At 47.5% G+C, this 13,829-nt stretch overlaps 1 protein-coding gene across 1 annotated transcript in view; it reads right to left on the bottom strand.

Annotated features, from left to right (window-relative positions):
• Positions 1 to 13,829, bottom strand: part of SPON1 (spondin 1) — a 235,485-nt gene that overhangs the window by 10,423 nt on the left and 211,233 nt on the right. The window contains exons 7-10 of the mRNA XM_045557580.1: positions 10,761 to 10,825; positions 2,347 to 2,548; positions 1,147 to 1,287; positions 619 to 694 (exon numbers count right to left, since the gene is read on the bottom strand). Of these exons, the coding sequence (XP_045413536.1) occupies positions 619 to 694; positions 1,147 to 1,287; positions 2,347 to 2,548; positions 10,761 to 10,825 (484 nt within the window). The remainder of the gene's footprint in view (positions 1 to 618; positions 695 to 1,146; positions 1,288 to 2,346; positions 2,549 to 10,760; positions 10,826 to 13,829) is intronic.

Here is a 13,829-nt window from a genome sequence, read left to right as displayed (position 1 = left end):
TTATTATGTACCAGCATCACTCTAAGACCCTTACATGTTTCATCCCATTTGATCCTCACAGCAACTCTCTATGAAGTAGGTTCTCTTATTATCCCCATTTTACAGCTGAGGAAACTGAGGCAGAAAGGTTAGCTTCTTGCACAAGACCACAGGGATAATGAGAGCCCAGGCTGCCTGGCTCCAGATCCTGTGAGAAAACTTGAGCTTGAACTGTGGCTCTGTCACTCCCTCCTAACGATAGGATGTGGGCCTCACTTTGCTTTCTGGGGGAGCGGATGTAGGATGTACTCGTGCCTGCCTCATGGCCAGTGTGAGAATCAAAGCAAAGAGTGGTCTGAAGACTGCGAAGCCTATTCAGATGAGATTTACGTGATCATTTTAAAGGCCTGATGCTGTTGAATACATATTCCCATGTCATCCCTTCACCAATTCCCTTACACTTTGTGCCTAGTCTTGGCCTCGTTTTTAATTATTTCTTGAGAAATGCTCAGAGACGTGATTACCAAGTTAAAGGACATGAAATTTTTATGGTTCTTAAAACATGTTAGCACATGGGTTTCCCAAAGGGTGGTTCCAATTTATGTTGCCACCTGCAACAAAGGAAGACAACAAACGTACCTTCATCTTTCTCTTCTGGAGCCAGGTCTGCTACAATATCATCGACATTGTCAGGTACAATATTGCATTGTTCCCCCTGCAAAAGGAATTTTACTTGGAGGGCTCACATTAGAGAAAGAAGGGAATGCGTAGGGGAAAGATGAAGGAGGACATAAAATCTAATGCCCACTCTGTACAGACCCTGGGCAGACATTTACAATCCGACTGAAAAAGAAATGCCAAGAAAGGGATGGTAAATACGTGGCTTGTGTACCACCGTTTCCCAGTTCCTGACCCATGGCAGACATTGACATCAATTTGCCTGGATCAAATCATTCATTTGAGCACTGGGCCTCACTATTGAGTTCATTTTGCTCATTTACATCTTATAAAATAATTTGCATGCTGGAAACTCTGGGAGGCCCAAGAATTTCATATCCTGAGGTGGTTTCTGCCAGGGAATCCCTGATTCTAGAGCACAAAGGTATGCAGTCTTGTTGGCACTCCTGGTGGGAAGGGTCTGTGCCAGAGTGAGCTCTAACCCAGTACCTTCCGGGCGATTCTCTCGATGACAACTCTGGCTACTTGAGTGATAGACCCGCCCTCTGGATCATAGAAAGGACTCTGAGGATGGTCCAGACTGGTCAGGGGCCGGATTTTCTCCTGGGGAATTGTGGGCTTGTTGGGTGACTGCAGGAAAAAACATAGATGCAGACAGTGAGAAATAAAACTAGTGAAACCCACAGAAGCCATTTGTTTTATGGATCAGCACAAAAACCTTGATAGGAATTTAACAAGTGTAACGACTATTTATATTTGTGGATTTCTCTTCATGTCATATGCTGTACTTGCAAATTTCTAGATCTATACCTTAAAATTCTTCCACATACATACATGGGAAGATTGTGCCCAGATGAAGCAGCCAAGTTTCAGAGAGGTCATCTCAGCTAGGAAATGTCTGAGCTCGGTTGGCGTGAATCCAAAAGTCTTCCTACTAGACCGGGCATCAGCAAACTGTTTTCTGTAGAGGGTCAGTTGGTAAATATTTCAGGCTTTGTGAGCCATACTGTGTCTGTCGCTAATACTCAGCTCAGCTGTTATAGTGGGAAAGCAGCCCCAGACAATATGTAATTGGATGAGTGTAGCTGGCTTTGAAAACTTTATTTACAAGTCCCATCGTAGGGCAGATTTGTCTTGCAAACTGTAGTTTGCTGAGGCCTGTTCTAGATTGTTCTCCCATAGGTTTTCTGACGGCTCCAGATTTCAATGCAGTTGACTATAGCTGAGAAATATGACATTCAGGACAGAATCAAAACTCCTTAGCCCAGCTGTTCAGAAACCTTCCGGATCTGGCCCAGCCTTACACCCTTCCTGCTGTTCCCTGCACTGCACATGCTCTCTCTCTCTGTCTTGCTCTCGCTCTCTCTCTCTCTTGCTCTCGCTCTCTCTCTCTCTCTCCCATTTTTTTTGTCCCTGTGCCTTTGGCATGTTGTTTTCTTGCTTACCTGTAAACTGCTCCTTAGCAGAGTCCCTCCCTCTGCCCTCCTGGCCATTGCACGGACACTTTCCAGAGCCCCAATCATACTATATGTGATGACGAGACTGTGCCGCCTCCCCTACCAGACTGTAAGTTCACATAGAACAGAGCCTGGTCAGGTTCCCCTCTGTGTCCAGCACACGCAGAACAGGGCTGGGCGAGGAGGCGGCTCTCAGGAAGTTTGCCTTTCACCACTGCAGGCACACGCATACCTCGTAGGTCACCCCGCTGTCGGTGCCTGCGTCCCAGGGAATCAGGTCCTGCACCACCTTCTGGACCCAGCCGCATTCCTTGGTGCACAGATCCTCTGCAGACAGGCCCACGTTCCAGTCAGGGCTGGGGCCCATCATGGTCAGGAAGGACATTAAGTGGCGTGTCCTGTCCACTGAAAATTCAGCGGAGGGGGCTGCTCTCCTGGAAACCAAATGCAGAGGCCATTACATTAGGGCTCCGAGAGTCCACACTCTGAGGGACATCTGGCCAGACCGTGGATAAAGGGCGAGAGGGACAGAGAGTTAGTCAGATTCTTGGTCTGCCACTGAGCTCTGCCTTTGGCCGCTACTGGTTGACAGCCTTCTCTGTGCTGAGCCCATCCGTTAACAAACATGGAAAGAATCAGATACCACCTCCGTATCTGGATCCATAGAGCTTACCATTATTTTGTATTTCCTCGCTTATTATTTTTTAGCTGTTTACTCACTGTCATCTCTCACTGGAGGCAAGCAAGGTTTTCGTCTACCTTACTCACGGCTTTATTTCCAGTGCGTAGAATAGTGCCTGGCAGAGAGTAGATGCTCAGTAAATATTCTTGAATAAATGAATGAACAAATCCTATGCGCTATGTGGGCACCCAGTTGTGTTGGGTGTGAGATGAACTTTACAAATAAAAACTACTTAACAATGTCCCAAGCCTTTTCTTACACATTCCCATTCAATCCTCATCACCACAGACCTGGGGTAAGGATTATTGACTCCACTTCATGGATGAGGAAACTGAGGCTCAAGAGGGTTAGGTAACTTGTCCAAAGTCACAAAGTTAAGCTGCAGAAAGGAGACCACGACCCAAGTCAGTACTAGCTCAAGGTTAGTATTCTTTCTGTCATCAACTACTACATCCTCCTCCCTGCCACCTTTGCACTCCACCGAGATCTCCACTGTGCATCAGAGGCGGCGTCTCCCCCAGCCCGCTGCCTCCACTGCCCTCAGGAAGCCGCCTAGAGCAAGGCCTGCCCTGGTGCACCCATCTACTGACAGCTGGTTCCGGCTGTCTCCTCCAGTCGGGGACCAGGAATCCCCGACAGACAGAGACCTTTGGCCGACAACCCCAGCTGTGGGAATAACATCGCACGTCTACAGCTACGGGAGGCAGCTCTTCAAGCTCTAGCTGCTCATGTCACTAGGAAGTCTTGGGAATGGCCAGGGCTGCGTGAGATGAATGGTGGCGGCCCCCCCGAGGGCCTGGGGAGGACAGAGAGCCACGTCCACTCAGCACACACGGGGCGGCAGACCCATGTTATTTATTTCACCTTCCCCTCATGACAATCTTGTGGGGTTAGAATTATTTTCCTGTTTTTGCAGGGAGGCAACGAAACTGTATAGAGGCTAGTGAACTTAAGAGACACAGCTGGTCGGGGGCTGAGGCTGGAGGCAGCTCGGCCTGACTCTGCACCTCCAGGCTGCTGATCGTGGGGAATCCTCGGCTGGGGACTAGCTGGTCTGTTCGGTCCAGCTGGCTGCTTGGGAGTCCCCATGCCCTCTGTTGGGACCGGCTGCTCCTGGTTCCCTCACCTGCCCTGGACAGTGACGACTCCAGACCCGGTTGGGCCCTGTGGAACTGGACCCCTTGGGCTCTGGCAGCCAGATGGGACCAAAGGATGGGCAGAGGGGGAGGGAGCGTGGGCGTGCATCCTGGCATCTCCTCTTGCTGCATATCTTTGGGAAAATTACCAAAACTTTCTGTGCCTCGGTGTCCAAATCTTTAAAATGGGGATCACATATGTCTACTCCAAAGGGATACTTTGGAGTGGTTACTTCCTCACTATTCAATCTCCCCCACGAGGCTGAAGGGAACTCCTTGAAGGCAGGATCCCTACGTTTCAGAGCTGCACCCCAGTACCTAGGTGCCCTGTGGGCCGACTGAACAAACGAGTGCATGATGCTTCAGTTCCCTGCTGCTTAGGTCTAGACCCTGGGCAAGCTGCTCACCCTCCTCGAGTCTCAGCGTCTTCATCTAACAATGCCAACCTGCAGTGCTGCCACAAGGATCCAATGAGATGCTGTATTTGGAAGCCTTTATAAAATGCTGAGGTACCACACTGGCATAGTCTGCTAGTTAGGCACAAATCAGGGAATTTAATTTCCTTTTCCTGTGTGTGCACTTTCTGGTATGTAGGTCAGTGGTTTTAGCAGCTTCTTGAAAGACCTGGCTTGTCCAAGGATTGCAGTCTGCAGAGGCTTGGCACTGCTCACCTAGGACTCATAGGACAGGCTCTGGCTTGCTTTCTAGTAACTGCCAGGCGGAAAGCGCTGGTATCTGGGTGGGGCTGCTACACGCCCCAGCCCACCTTGGCTCTTGGACCCTGGGGCGTCCAACAGTCCGTTGGGAGGCAGCCTTCATCTTCCATTGCCACAGAGACCGACTGCTCCACCTATTGCCTTCCCATCTCCCTAAGTATGTGATTTCGGGTCAGGTTAGTCATTCATATCCTGTACCCAATGGGTGACACTATTCACAATGACAACCTAAGGGGAGAAAAACAGCTCTATTCAGGAATCCAAATCTGTAAAGACCAAACCAACCCCTAACCCAACACATCATCCTGATGCCTTCCCAGCTGATGGATGTCACCATTTGAGAAAAAGGCCTTGTGGGAATCCTTCTCAGCAAATGCATTTTGGCCAGATCTGCTGTAGCCAAGTCTATACCCTGAGTGAGGTACCTTCCAGACCATGGTAAGCGTTTCAAGGTGTGGGAAATTTGGAGCAACTCATGCCTGCAGAAAATGTTTGATTTATGTTGGGTAGTACGGTGAATTTGAATCTATAAGGGCCTGAGAGCAATTTTCTAGCATCTTCAGATACACCTTGCACCTTTGTCTTATCCTCAACTGGAAAATTGCTCCCTGACCCCCAGTTTATACAATATTTTCTGGAGGAAGCATTTCCTGATCTCTTTCCAAATTGCCTATGGCCCCCAGTCTACCTTCCCGTAGCATGTCGAACTCACCCTGCCTTTGGAATTTCTTGTTAATATCTGTCTTCTCCACCAGGTTCCAACAGAGTGGGGACCATTTCTGTCTTCCTGACAACTATATCCCAATGCCTGGCTTAGAACTCGGCATGTAGTGAATTCTCCTCAAATGTTTGTTGAAATAAATGAATTAATCTAAGAAATGAATGTGGAGCTCTTATACTTCCTTTGACCTTTAAATTTAATTAAATATCACTTCAAAGTATTTATTATTTCTATCACAGAAATAATGAAATGGATAAGACCATATATGAGTTTTCCTTAGAAAATGCTAGCTAGGACTGGAGTTCTTTAATTGTTCAAACTGTAGTAAAAGTTATTATTCATGCATTTTTATATGCCAGGATGATATGTTGTTAATTTGGCTTCATTTTTTAAAATCTGGGATTTAAATGTGAATCCATTTTCTAGCAAAGAGAGTTGATTGAGCCTTACCATATACCAGAGTATATGATAAAGCATGATAATCAAAATAGCATGATGTTCAGTTCAGATAGAAATATAAATCAGTGGCACAGATTGGAGATCCTAGAAACTATAGATAAAGGCTTATACAAAATAGGCTACTTGAATTAGGGGGAAAGGAAAGATGGTGCAACCAGTGGGGTTGGGTTAACTAAGTTAATCGCAATAAAAAAGATAAGATTCACATCTAATGTCATACACCATAAAATTATAATAATGATAAAAGATCTAGAGCCAAATAGAAAACAGCCACATTGTAGAAAAAAATCAAATTTTAAGATCTATTAGGGAAATGTTAATTTTCTCAACTTTGAAACAAGGCAATCACAAAGGAAGAAATTAACTAATTGAATTACATATCAATTAAAAAACATCTGTATAATGAAAATAACAGTACCGAATTGGAGAGAAAAATAACGTGTTGGTAAAAAATGTCTTCATGAGATGTGACTGACAAAGTGTTAATATCAATACTGTTTACAGAGCTGATCCAAATCTGTAAGAAAAAGGCCACAATCCCACTAAATAAAGTTATGAACAGACAATTCCACTTCAGAAAAATGAAAAAAAAAGGAAAACAAGGAGAAATGTTTCCTCTTTTTATATTCGGAGAGGCAGCACGATGTATAGGGAGGAAGCCGGTCACCGGGACAGAGCTAGATTAGAATCTTGGGTCCAGCCACTTATATATCTATTAGCTATGTGACCAGGGCTTTTACCTCATCTCTCTTTGCAGTTACTACATCTGCAAAATGGGTGCATCCTCACACCTACTCCAAAGTTTTATTGTGAGGAAACTGCTTATCATAGTGACCAATACATAATAGGACTTGGTAAAGGTTGATTTCCTTCTCACTTGGCTTTTCCAAAGAAAACTTCCCAAAACACCACAAGAGGTAAAAAAAGGATTTTTGTACTCCCTCTAGAGACTTATTATCCCCTTCTAAACTACAGATCCACACAAGTAATTCTCAGGAGTGTTTCCTAAACCGATAATTCGGAGTGTACCGTCTTTCATCATGTAAATATTAATACTTCGAATCATCCTCAAGGTTTCGAAGTTGCAGGAACTCACTTCAGCCACGAGGGGGCGCCCAAGACCTTCACTAGGCTGAAGTTCCAGGCGCGTGGAGAAAGGTTTGAGTGAGGTTCCTGCACCGTCCAGACAACTCTGCGTTTACAACCAGGAGGCATCTAGGACTCCAGGTCCATCTGGAGGCTTCGGTCTACCACCTGCTCCTCTAGCCCAAGGCCTGTCTTCTTTTAGAAGACAATCCTGAGGACGTCCACGGACCTGCGCAAGTGTTTCAGGGACAGGGAGGGCCCTGAAACTTCCAGCCCTGATTTAAGAGGAAGATGCCTCTGGCCTCTTGGAGAACGGAGGCTTTGGATTCCCGGAGGGGGTGCCCATGCCTCTGCTCCACTGGCGTCACAAACACGGACCTTTGTCTGATCAGTGTTAATTAAGCAGGGGGACCACAGTCCTTTGGAGGATTCATGATAAGAAAGGAAATAATCATTTTTAAAAGTTCCAGTAAGTAATTCTTAGCGTTCCGATGAAACTGGGGGAACTGGGCGATGTGAATTCAGAATCGATTTGCAGGAAACCTGGGCATTTGCTACTTAGGTGCCAGGGAAACTCCTGAAGGATGTGGGTTTCGCCCAGAATCTGTCTTCCCCGTCTCTACCTGCACCCCGGGCTGTCGGAGCCACAGCTTGATTTATTGAGCTAAACAAGTCAGCAGCCAATTTGTTCATTCATGGCTGTCCTTTGAGAAGTGGTCCTGGGGATAAAGATGAAGATCATTGAAAAACAAGTCAGTTCCAACGGGCAGGACCTCGCAAAGTAGGTCACCCCGGCTTTCCACTGGGCGGAGGGAGGCTGGAATCCCATTAACCTCAATCAGGCAGGCTCAGAGAAGGGGGCAGGGCTGTTGCTGCAAAACAAAACGTGGCTGCATGTAGGCTTCCTAATTTGACTTCCTAATGAGATTTGGAAGAGGAAAGGGGAGACGGGGTATGGGAAAATCAAAGGAAAATTCCTGTCGCTTAACAAGCCGGTAGCACTGAGTGGAGAGGTTTTGGGTGTTTGGGAGGTCTGAGTGTTTGCTATCAATTAATTTTGTTCCACTGGGGTCTCAGGAAGTTTGAGGGATGGATGAAGTGTGGGAAGGTGTACCAAAGCATTCCTTTCAATTTTTCAGAAAGTCTCTCTCCCTTTTTAAAAAAGAAAAACACAAAAGCTCCACTGACTCTTTCATTCCCTTGGAGCTACTGCCAGCTCCTCTTGCATAGCAAACTTCACAGAAGAGCTGTCTGTATTTGCTGACTCCATGACCTTATTTCTGATCACATTTCACCCACTCTGGGCTGCTCTCCCTCCACATCCCTCAGCAGAAAGGATTCTCAATAAGGTCACTGATGACCTTCACGTCGATGAATCCAAAGAGCATTTGGCAGCCCTGAGCTTACTTGATCTCTCGACTGCACTGGGCACCACTGACCACGCTTGTTGACTCCTTTCTTCCCTTGGCTTCGGATACCAAGCTTCCTTCCCGATCTCTTTCCTACTCCTTTTCTGTTTCCATTGCAGGCAAGTCCTCTTTAGTGTTAAATGGGGAGCTCTCCGGGACTCATTCGTAAGCCCAACTCTTGTTTCCAGACTCTCTCTCATCCCTGCCCTTGGCATCGATTGTCTCCCATTTCTTGGTGACTCCCAAGTTTATATCTCAGTGCAGAATCCTTGCCCTGGGTCTCAGAGCTACGTAGCTACCTGTGCACTTGACACCTCTAACTGCAAGTCTTCAATAGATCTTAACAACCTAACACATTCGGAACTGACTTCATGATCTTTCCCAGCAAACTTCATCCAATATTCTCATTCTTATGAGCGTCTCTATCATCTCCTTAGTGCTGCCAGCCAGACACGTGGGAGGCACCTTGACCGCTCTGCCTCCCTCCCTCTCCTTATTCACCCTGTCACCACAGTCTGTCGATTTTACCTCCTGTACCCCTGTCACATCCCTGCCCCTCTCTCCCTTCCCACCGCCACCACCGTTCCAGTGGAAGTGATGGTTCATTCTCTCCTGGCACTCTGCAATTGCCTCCTCGCTGGGCTTGCCTCATCTACCCTTTCACCTGGGGGCCAGAGTGTTGTCATTGGTTATTGTTTTTTTTTTTTTTTTTTTTTAATGCAGATCTGATTGTGTCATCCTTCTACTTGAAACCCTTCAATAATTTCCCATTGCTTTTAATGTAAAAATCCGAATTTTAAATGTAGCATGGCTTGGCCTCACACCAAGCTCATCTTTGATTGCTGGATCCAGATAGACCAAAGCCTTTTAGTGCCTTAAATATACTCTATTCCCTCCTCATACAGGGCCTTTGCACATGATGGTCTCTCTAGATTTTCTAGAATGTTCTCCCCTTGCTTTGCTTCTTTACCTAGTTAACTCCTACTGATTCCTTAGATCTTAGCTCCATTGCCATTTCCTTGGGGGAAGCTATCTCTGACCCCCAGCCTGTATCAGGGTCCCCGTTGCACACTCTCATGGCAACTTATGCCTTTCCTTCCTGGACAAGTCACATTTATCTGTGTGATCATTCAGTACATGTCTCTCCCCACTAAACTGTAAGCTCCGTGAGCAACTCTGCTGTGCTCATCACAGTGTCTCTAATCACCTTTCACAGCACTTTTCCTTGGAGACCCTCAATAAGTATTTGCTGAGTCAGTGAAATGTTTGTCATCTTTGATAGAAGGATACATGGTAAGTGAAAGTCAAGATTTTATTTTGTTTTGGAGCAGGAGGCAGATAATTTGGTGTGGTCACACTGTTAATTTCATGCTGATTGGTAGTTATCTATGTCTTGATTAATTAAAAAATGGGAAAATGAATGAATTGTTACTTAATTGAAGGGATTAAGTGAAAAGCAAAGCATTCAAGTCAGTGGAGTGTGGTTGGAATTCTGTGTGCTATGCCCACTACGGCCTGACAAGCTAAACAAAGGGCTGTGGACTTGATCTGGGGGGATAAGGGAGCCATGGAGGGATTAAGAAGGGGAGGACATGACAGATTTGGATTCACGGAAGATCACTCTGGTAGCAGTGTGGCTGAGGAATCAGATTGGGGGTGGGGGCGGCTACAGCAAAGGAAAGAGGTGAAGTCTTCTGGGTGAGAAGGGGTGGTTCGCTCGAACTATTGGGGGAGAGTGGCCAGGTAAGGACTGATCTGTGAGCTATTATGGAGGTGGAATCCACAGGACTTGGTGACTGCCTGCACTTTTGATGTCTCTCCACGTGGAGGACAGCACGTTCGTGCCAAGGTGATGGGATCCATTTTGGATATGATGTGTTGGGTCTATGTGGGCCATCCATGGAGACGTGTCCAAAACCTGATAGATATGTTCCTTTATCTGTCTATCCATTCATCCCCCTGGGGGACTGGTAGTTCTGGGAACTGCCAGCATACCCGGGTTACCAGAGACTTAAGGGCAGACAAAAGCTCCAAGGGACAGAGCAGAGAGAAAAGAGATGGCACTGAGAATGGGACCTGGGGTCAATCTGGCCTTCCATGAGCCAGACCTGCTTACAGTGAGTACACCTGTGTGCTCCGAGGGCCAAGGGATGTTGAGTCCTTTGTGGCTGAGAGCATGAGTGACCAAATCTTCATGTCTGAGTCGTGTCCTTTGTGTTACTGAAGCCACTGGGGGAAAGCAGAGAGCAAGCTTGCAATCCTGAGGAGACAGGGGCACGTGTGATGCGCCACACACGGGCAGGACCTCACCTGCTTGTCCAACTGAGAGGTGTTACTGGCTTTAATGACATAACTGGTATGTGGTGGCCATTGGGTAGGTGGCTTCAAGTACGAGGCTAGGACGGGACAGGACAGGCCAGGTCCGTGTGCTACTTACACGTTGAGAGGCTGCCAGGCTGGCCACTGGGCTTTGGCTTTGATGACGGTAAGGACCTCATCACTCTGCAAAAAAGGACCACAGATATTAGTGAACAGAGCTAGGTCCACGGGAACAACAGGCAACTGGGCTTTGACATGGCAGCACTGTCCACCCAACTCTTCACCTGCTGTTGTAGCTCTACCTGTCCAGGTGTGGAGCCATCTTGCCCTGGGCCGGGGAACCCTGGAGCCACAGCAGTACCAGGAGGTAGGACTTGTATCCACCGTGCCCAGCATGTTCTGGATGCTGGTGGCCCACTGAGCCACACCTTTGCTTTCTAGTTCAGCTCTGGAGCCAGAGGTCCCTACTGGAGCCAGAGCTCTGACCTGGAGCCAGCCTTGGTTGGCCGGACTCCCATGCCGTGTCTAGCCTGGAGACCCAAGTCATGTGAGCTGTGTTCAGGCACTGACGGGACCTGGCCCAGGCCAGCTGGGTCAGCAGGAACCAACGCAGCCAACACCCGACCCTGAGGACTGCCACCCTGAGGCCTCTCCTGCTGGCGGGACCCATGCACTGGACGGGGAGGCTGGAAGGAAGCTGAGGCCCCACACTCACTGTGCTACGCAGGGTATCCTGCTCTATGTTACTTTGGATGGTGTGTAGAGCACCACTAATGCCTGGGGAACCTAAAATAATTTTTCAAGGAAGAATTTGATAATATTTTGGAGAAAAACATTAAATATGGTCATTGTAGGGCAAAAATCAGAACTTTGTTGATCTTGCTCAACTTTGTGATTTTGTTGGGTTTTTATTCTCAGTTATGCACTGGGGCGTGAGGGGCAGCATGATCTTTGCAAGGCTTAAGGCCCCCACAGGTCCACATTCAGCTTTGGCAGGGGACTTTCCCCAGGGTGCAGTCAGCTGGCCCTGGGGCTCCCCCTGCCCTGGCCCAGCAGTTCTCAGACACAATAGTCCATTGTGCATAGAAAACTCCAGAATGTCACCAGCTGGGGAAGGAAGAGCTTTATTGCCAACTGAACAGATCCCTGAGTTCCAGGGGGACAGAGACTTGCTTGGCTGGCTCACAGCTATGCCCCCGTCCTGAGAGCTGTGCCTGGCAGTAGGCGCCTAGGACATATTTAGGATGAATTGGCGACCTTCTCCTTGGTAGGGTACCTTGCCCAGAAAATCCCACAGCCCTGAGGACACTGGAGGAAGGAGGCCAGAGCTGCCTCCCGGGCTCAGGCCCAAAGGTTGTAAAAATCTTTCTGGTCCAGAACTGCTTGTCTGCCACCTGGGGGAAGGGGTCGCTGGGTGGCGGGCCTTAGAGAGGCAGGAGGTTGGCCAGACCCAGCGTGGCCTGGACTCCTACAGATGGCCCTGGGTGAGGGTGAAGGGCCCAAGGGACAAGCCACATGGGGCGGGCAACCTACCCAGGCTACCCAGAGGCTCACGGCCTCTTCCTGACCTCAGGTTCCCTGGGGTGCCCTCTTTTGGTGGGAAGCAAGAATCTTCAGATGTATAGACACCCCCCATTTATATGGGTGCAGGGAAGCTGTTACCTTTCTCATGGAAGATTTGTTTATTTGTTTACAGTGTATCCCTCACTTGCCCCTAAAAAATATCTGTCTAGTGACTGAGAGAAGCTGTTTACCATGAAATCACATACAGAACATGACCTGTTTATCTCTTGGACACCAGCTCTGTCTCCCAAGACCTGGTTTTCCTGTGGTCATCTCAGAGGCCCATATGTGCGCCCTTCATCTGACCCCAGACCCCTGAACCCCGCCCCCCAGCGGTCCCGGCTGGGCTAGAGGCACATCCACCAGCTGCCTGAGCCACACACGGGGCAGCCCCAGCTCCCTCCCCCTGCAGCCCCCACACCTGTCAGGCTGGGGGCCTCCTGCGTTCACACCCTTCCACCCCCTTCACACCCTTCCAGTATCCTCCTGCCTCCCCCAGGCCACCCCCACTTGCTACAAGTTTGACCACACCCGTTCCCTGCCCAGGGCTCCCCACCACGTCCACAATTTCTTACTTCCTGAGTTTTGCCTGCAATGTCCTCATCATCTAGCTTCTGGTCTATTTTTTTCTCCTTTGACTTTTAATTCCAGAATAATACATACTTATTATAGAAAATTTTAGCATCATGGAAGCACACAATGTAAATGTCGGGCACATTTTACTTCAACATCTCCCCTGCCTCTGTCTCCACCTCCTTCTGCAGAATATTTCAGTTTGGTATATGTTTTTCCAGGACTTTTCGTATGCACATATAACTATATGGATATTATATACAGCTTTTCCCACAAAAATTGCATCATACTGAATATTTTGTTCTGTACCAAGACTTTAAATTTTTTTTTAATACTGTATCACAGGAAGCTTTCCATCAGTGTATATTATATACTATATATGATATATATATATATTTTTTTGAGACAAAGTCTCACTCTGTTGTCCGGGCTAGAGTGCCGTGGCGTCAGCCTAGCTCACAGCAACCTCAAACTCCTGGACTCAAGCAATCCTACTGCCTCAGCCTCCCGAGTAGCTGGGACTACAGGCATGCACCACCATGCCTGGCTAGTTTTTCTATATATATATTTTTAGCTGTCCATATAATTTCTTTCTATTTTTTTAGTAGAGACGGGGGTCTCACTCTTGCTCAGGCTGGTCTTGAACTCCTGAGCTCAAACGATTCACCCGCCTCGGCCTCCCAGAGTGCTAGGATTACAGGCATGAGCCACCGCGCCCGGCCAATATATGGTATTTACTATATATATCAAAGCTCTCCATATTTTGATTTTTTAAGTGTCAGAGATCTTCAAATTATGGCAAACCAGATCAAGACTTATAAAAAGGAAATCCACGATATAAGATTCAAGAAATGAGATACTGTCTGATGACAATCCTTTTGCCTTTCTGCCCTTTTTATACTTCACTAAAAAATAAAGTCACAGTGGATGGAGTTAAGGTGGTCACCAAGTTAGCTGGCCCTGCAGATTGACCTTGCTTTGCAATTAAATGATGGCTTTCAGTCCCTACTAACGACATACTGATTTTGCTTTTGTAGTATATAATCCAACA

Source organism: Lemur catta, chromosome 7, assembly GCF_020740605.2.
Source record: "Lemur catta isolate mLemCat1 chromosome 7, mLemCat1.pri, whole genome shotgun sequence".
Classification (NCBI taxonomy): Eukaryota; Metazoa; Chordata; class Mammalia; order Primates; family Lemuridae; genus Lemur; species Lemur catta.
The sequence above is the reverse complement of the archived record's forward strand: the minus strand, read 5'-3'. Positions and strand labels throughout refer to the sequence as shown.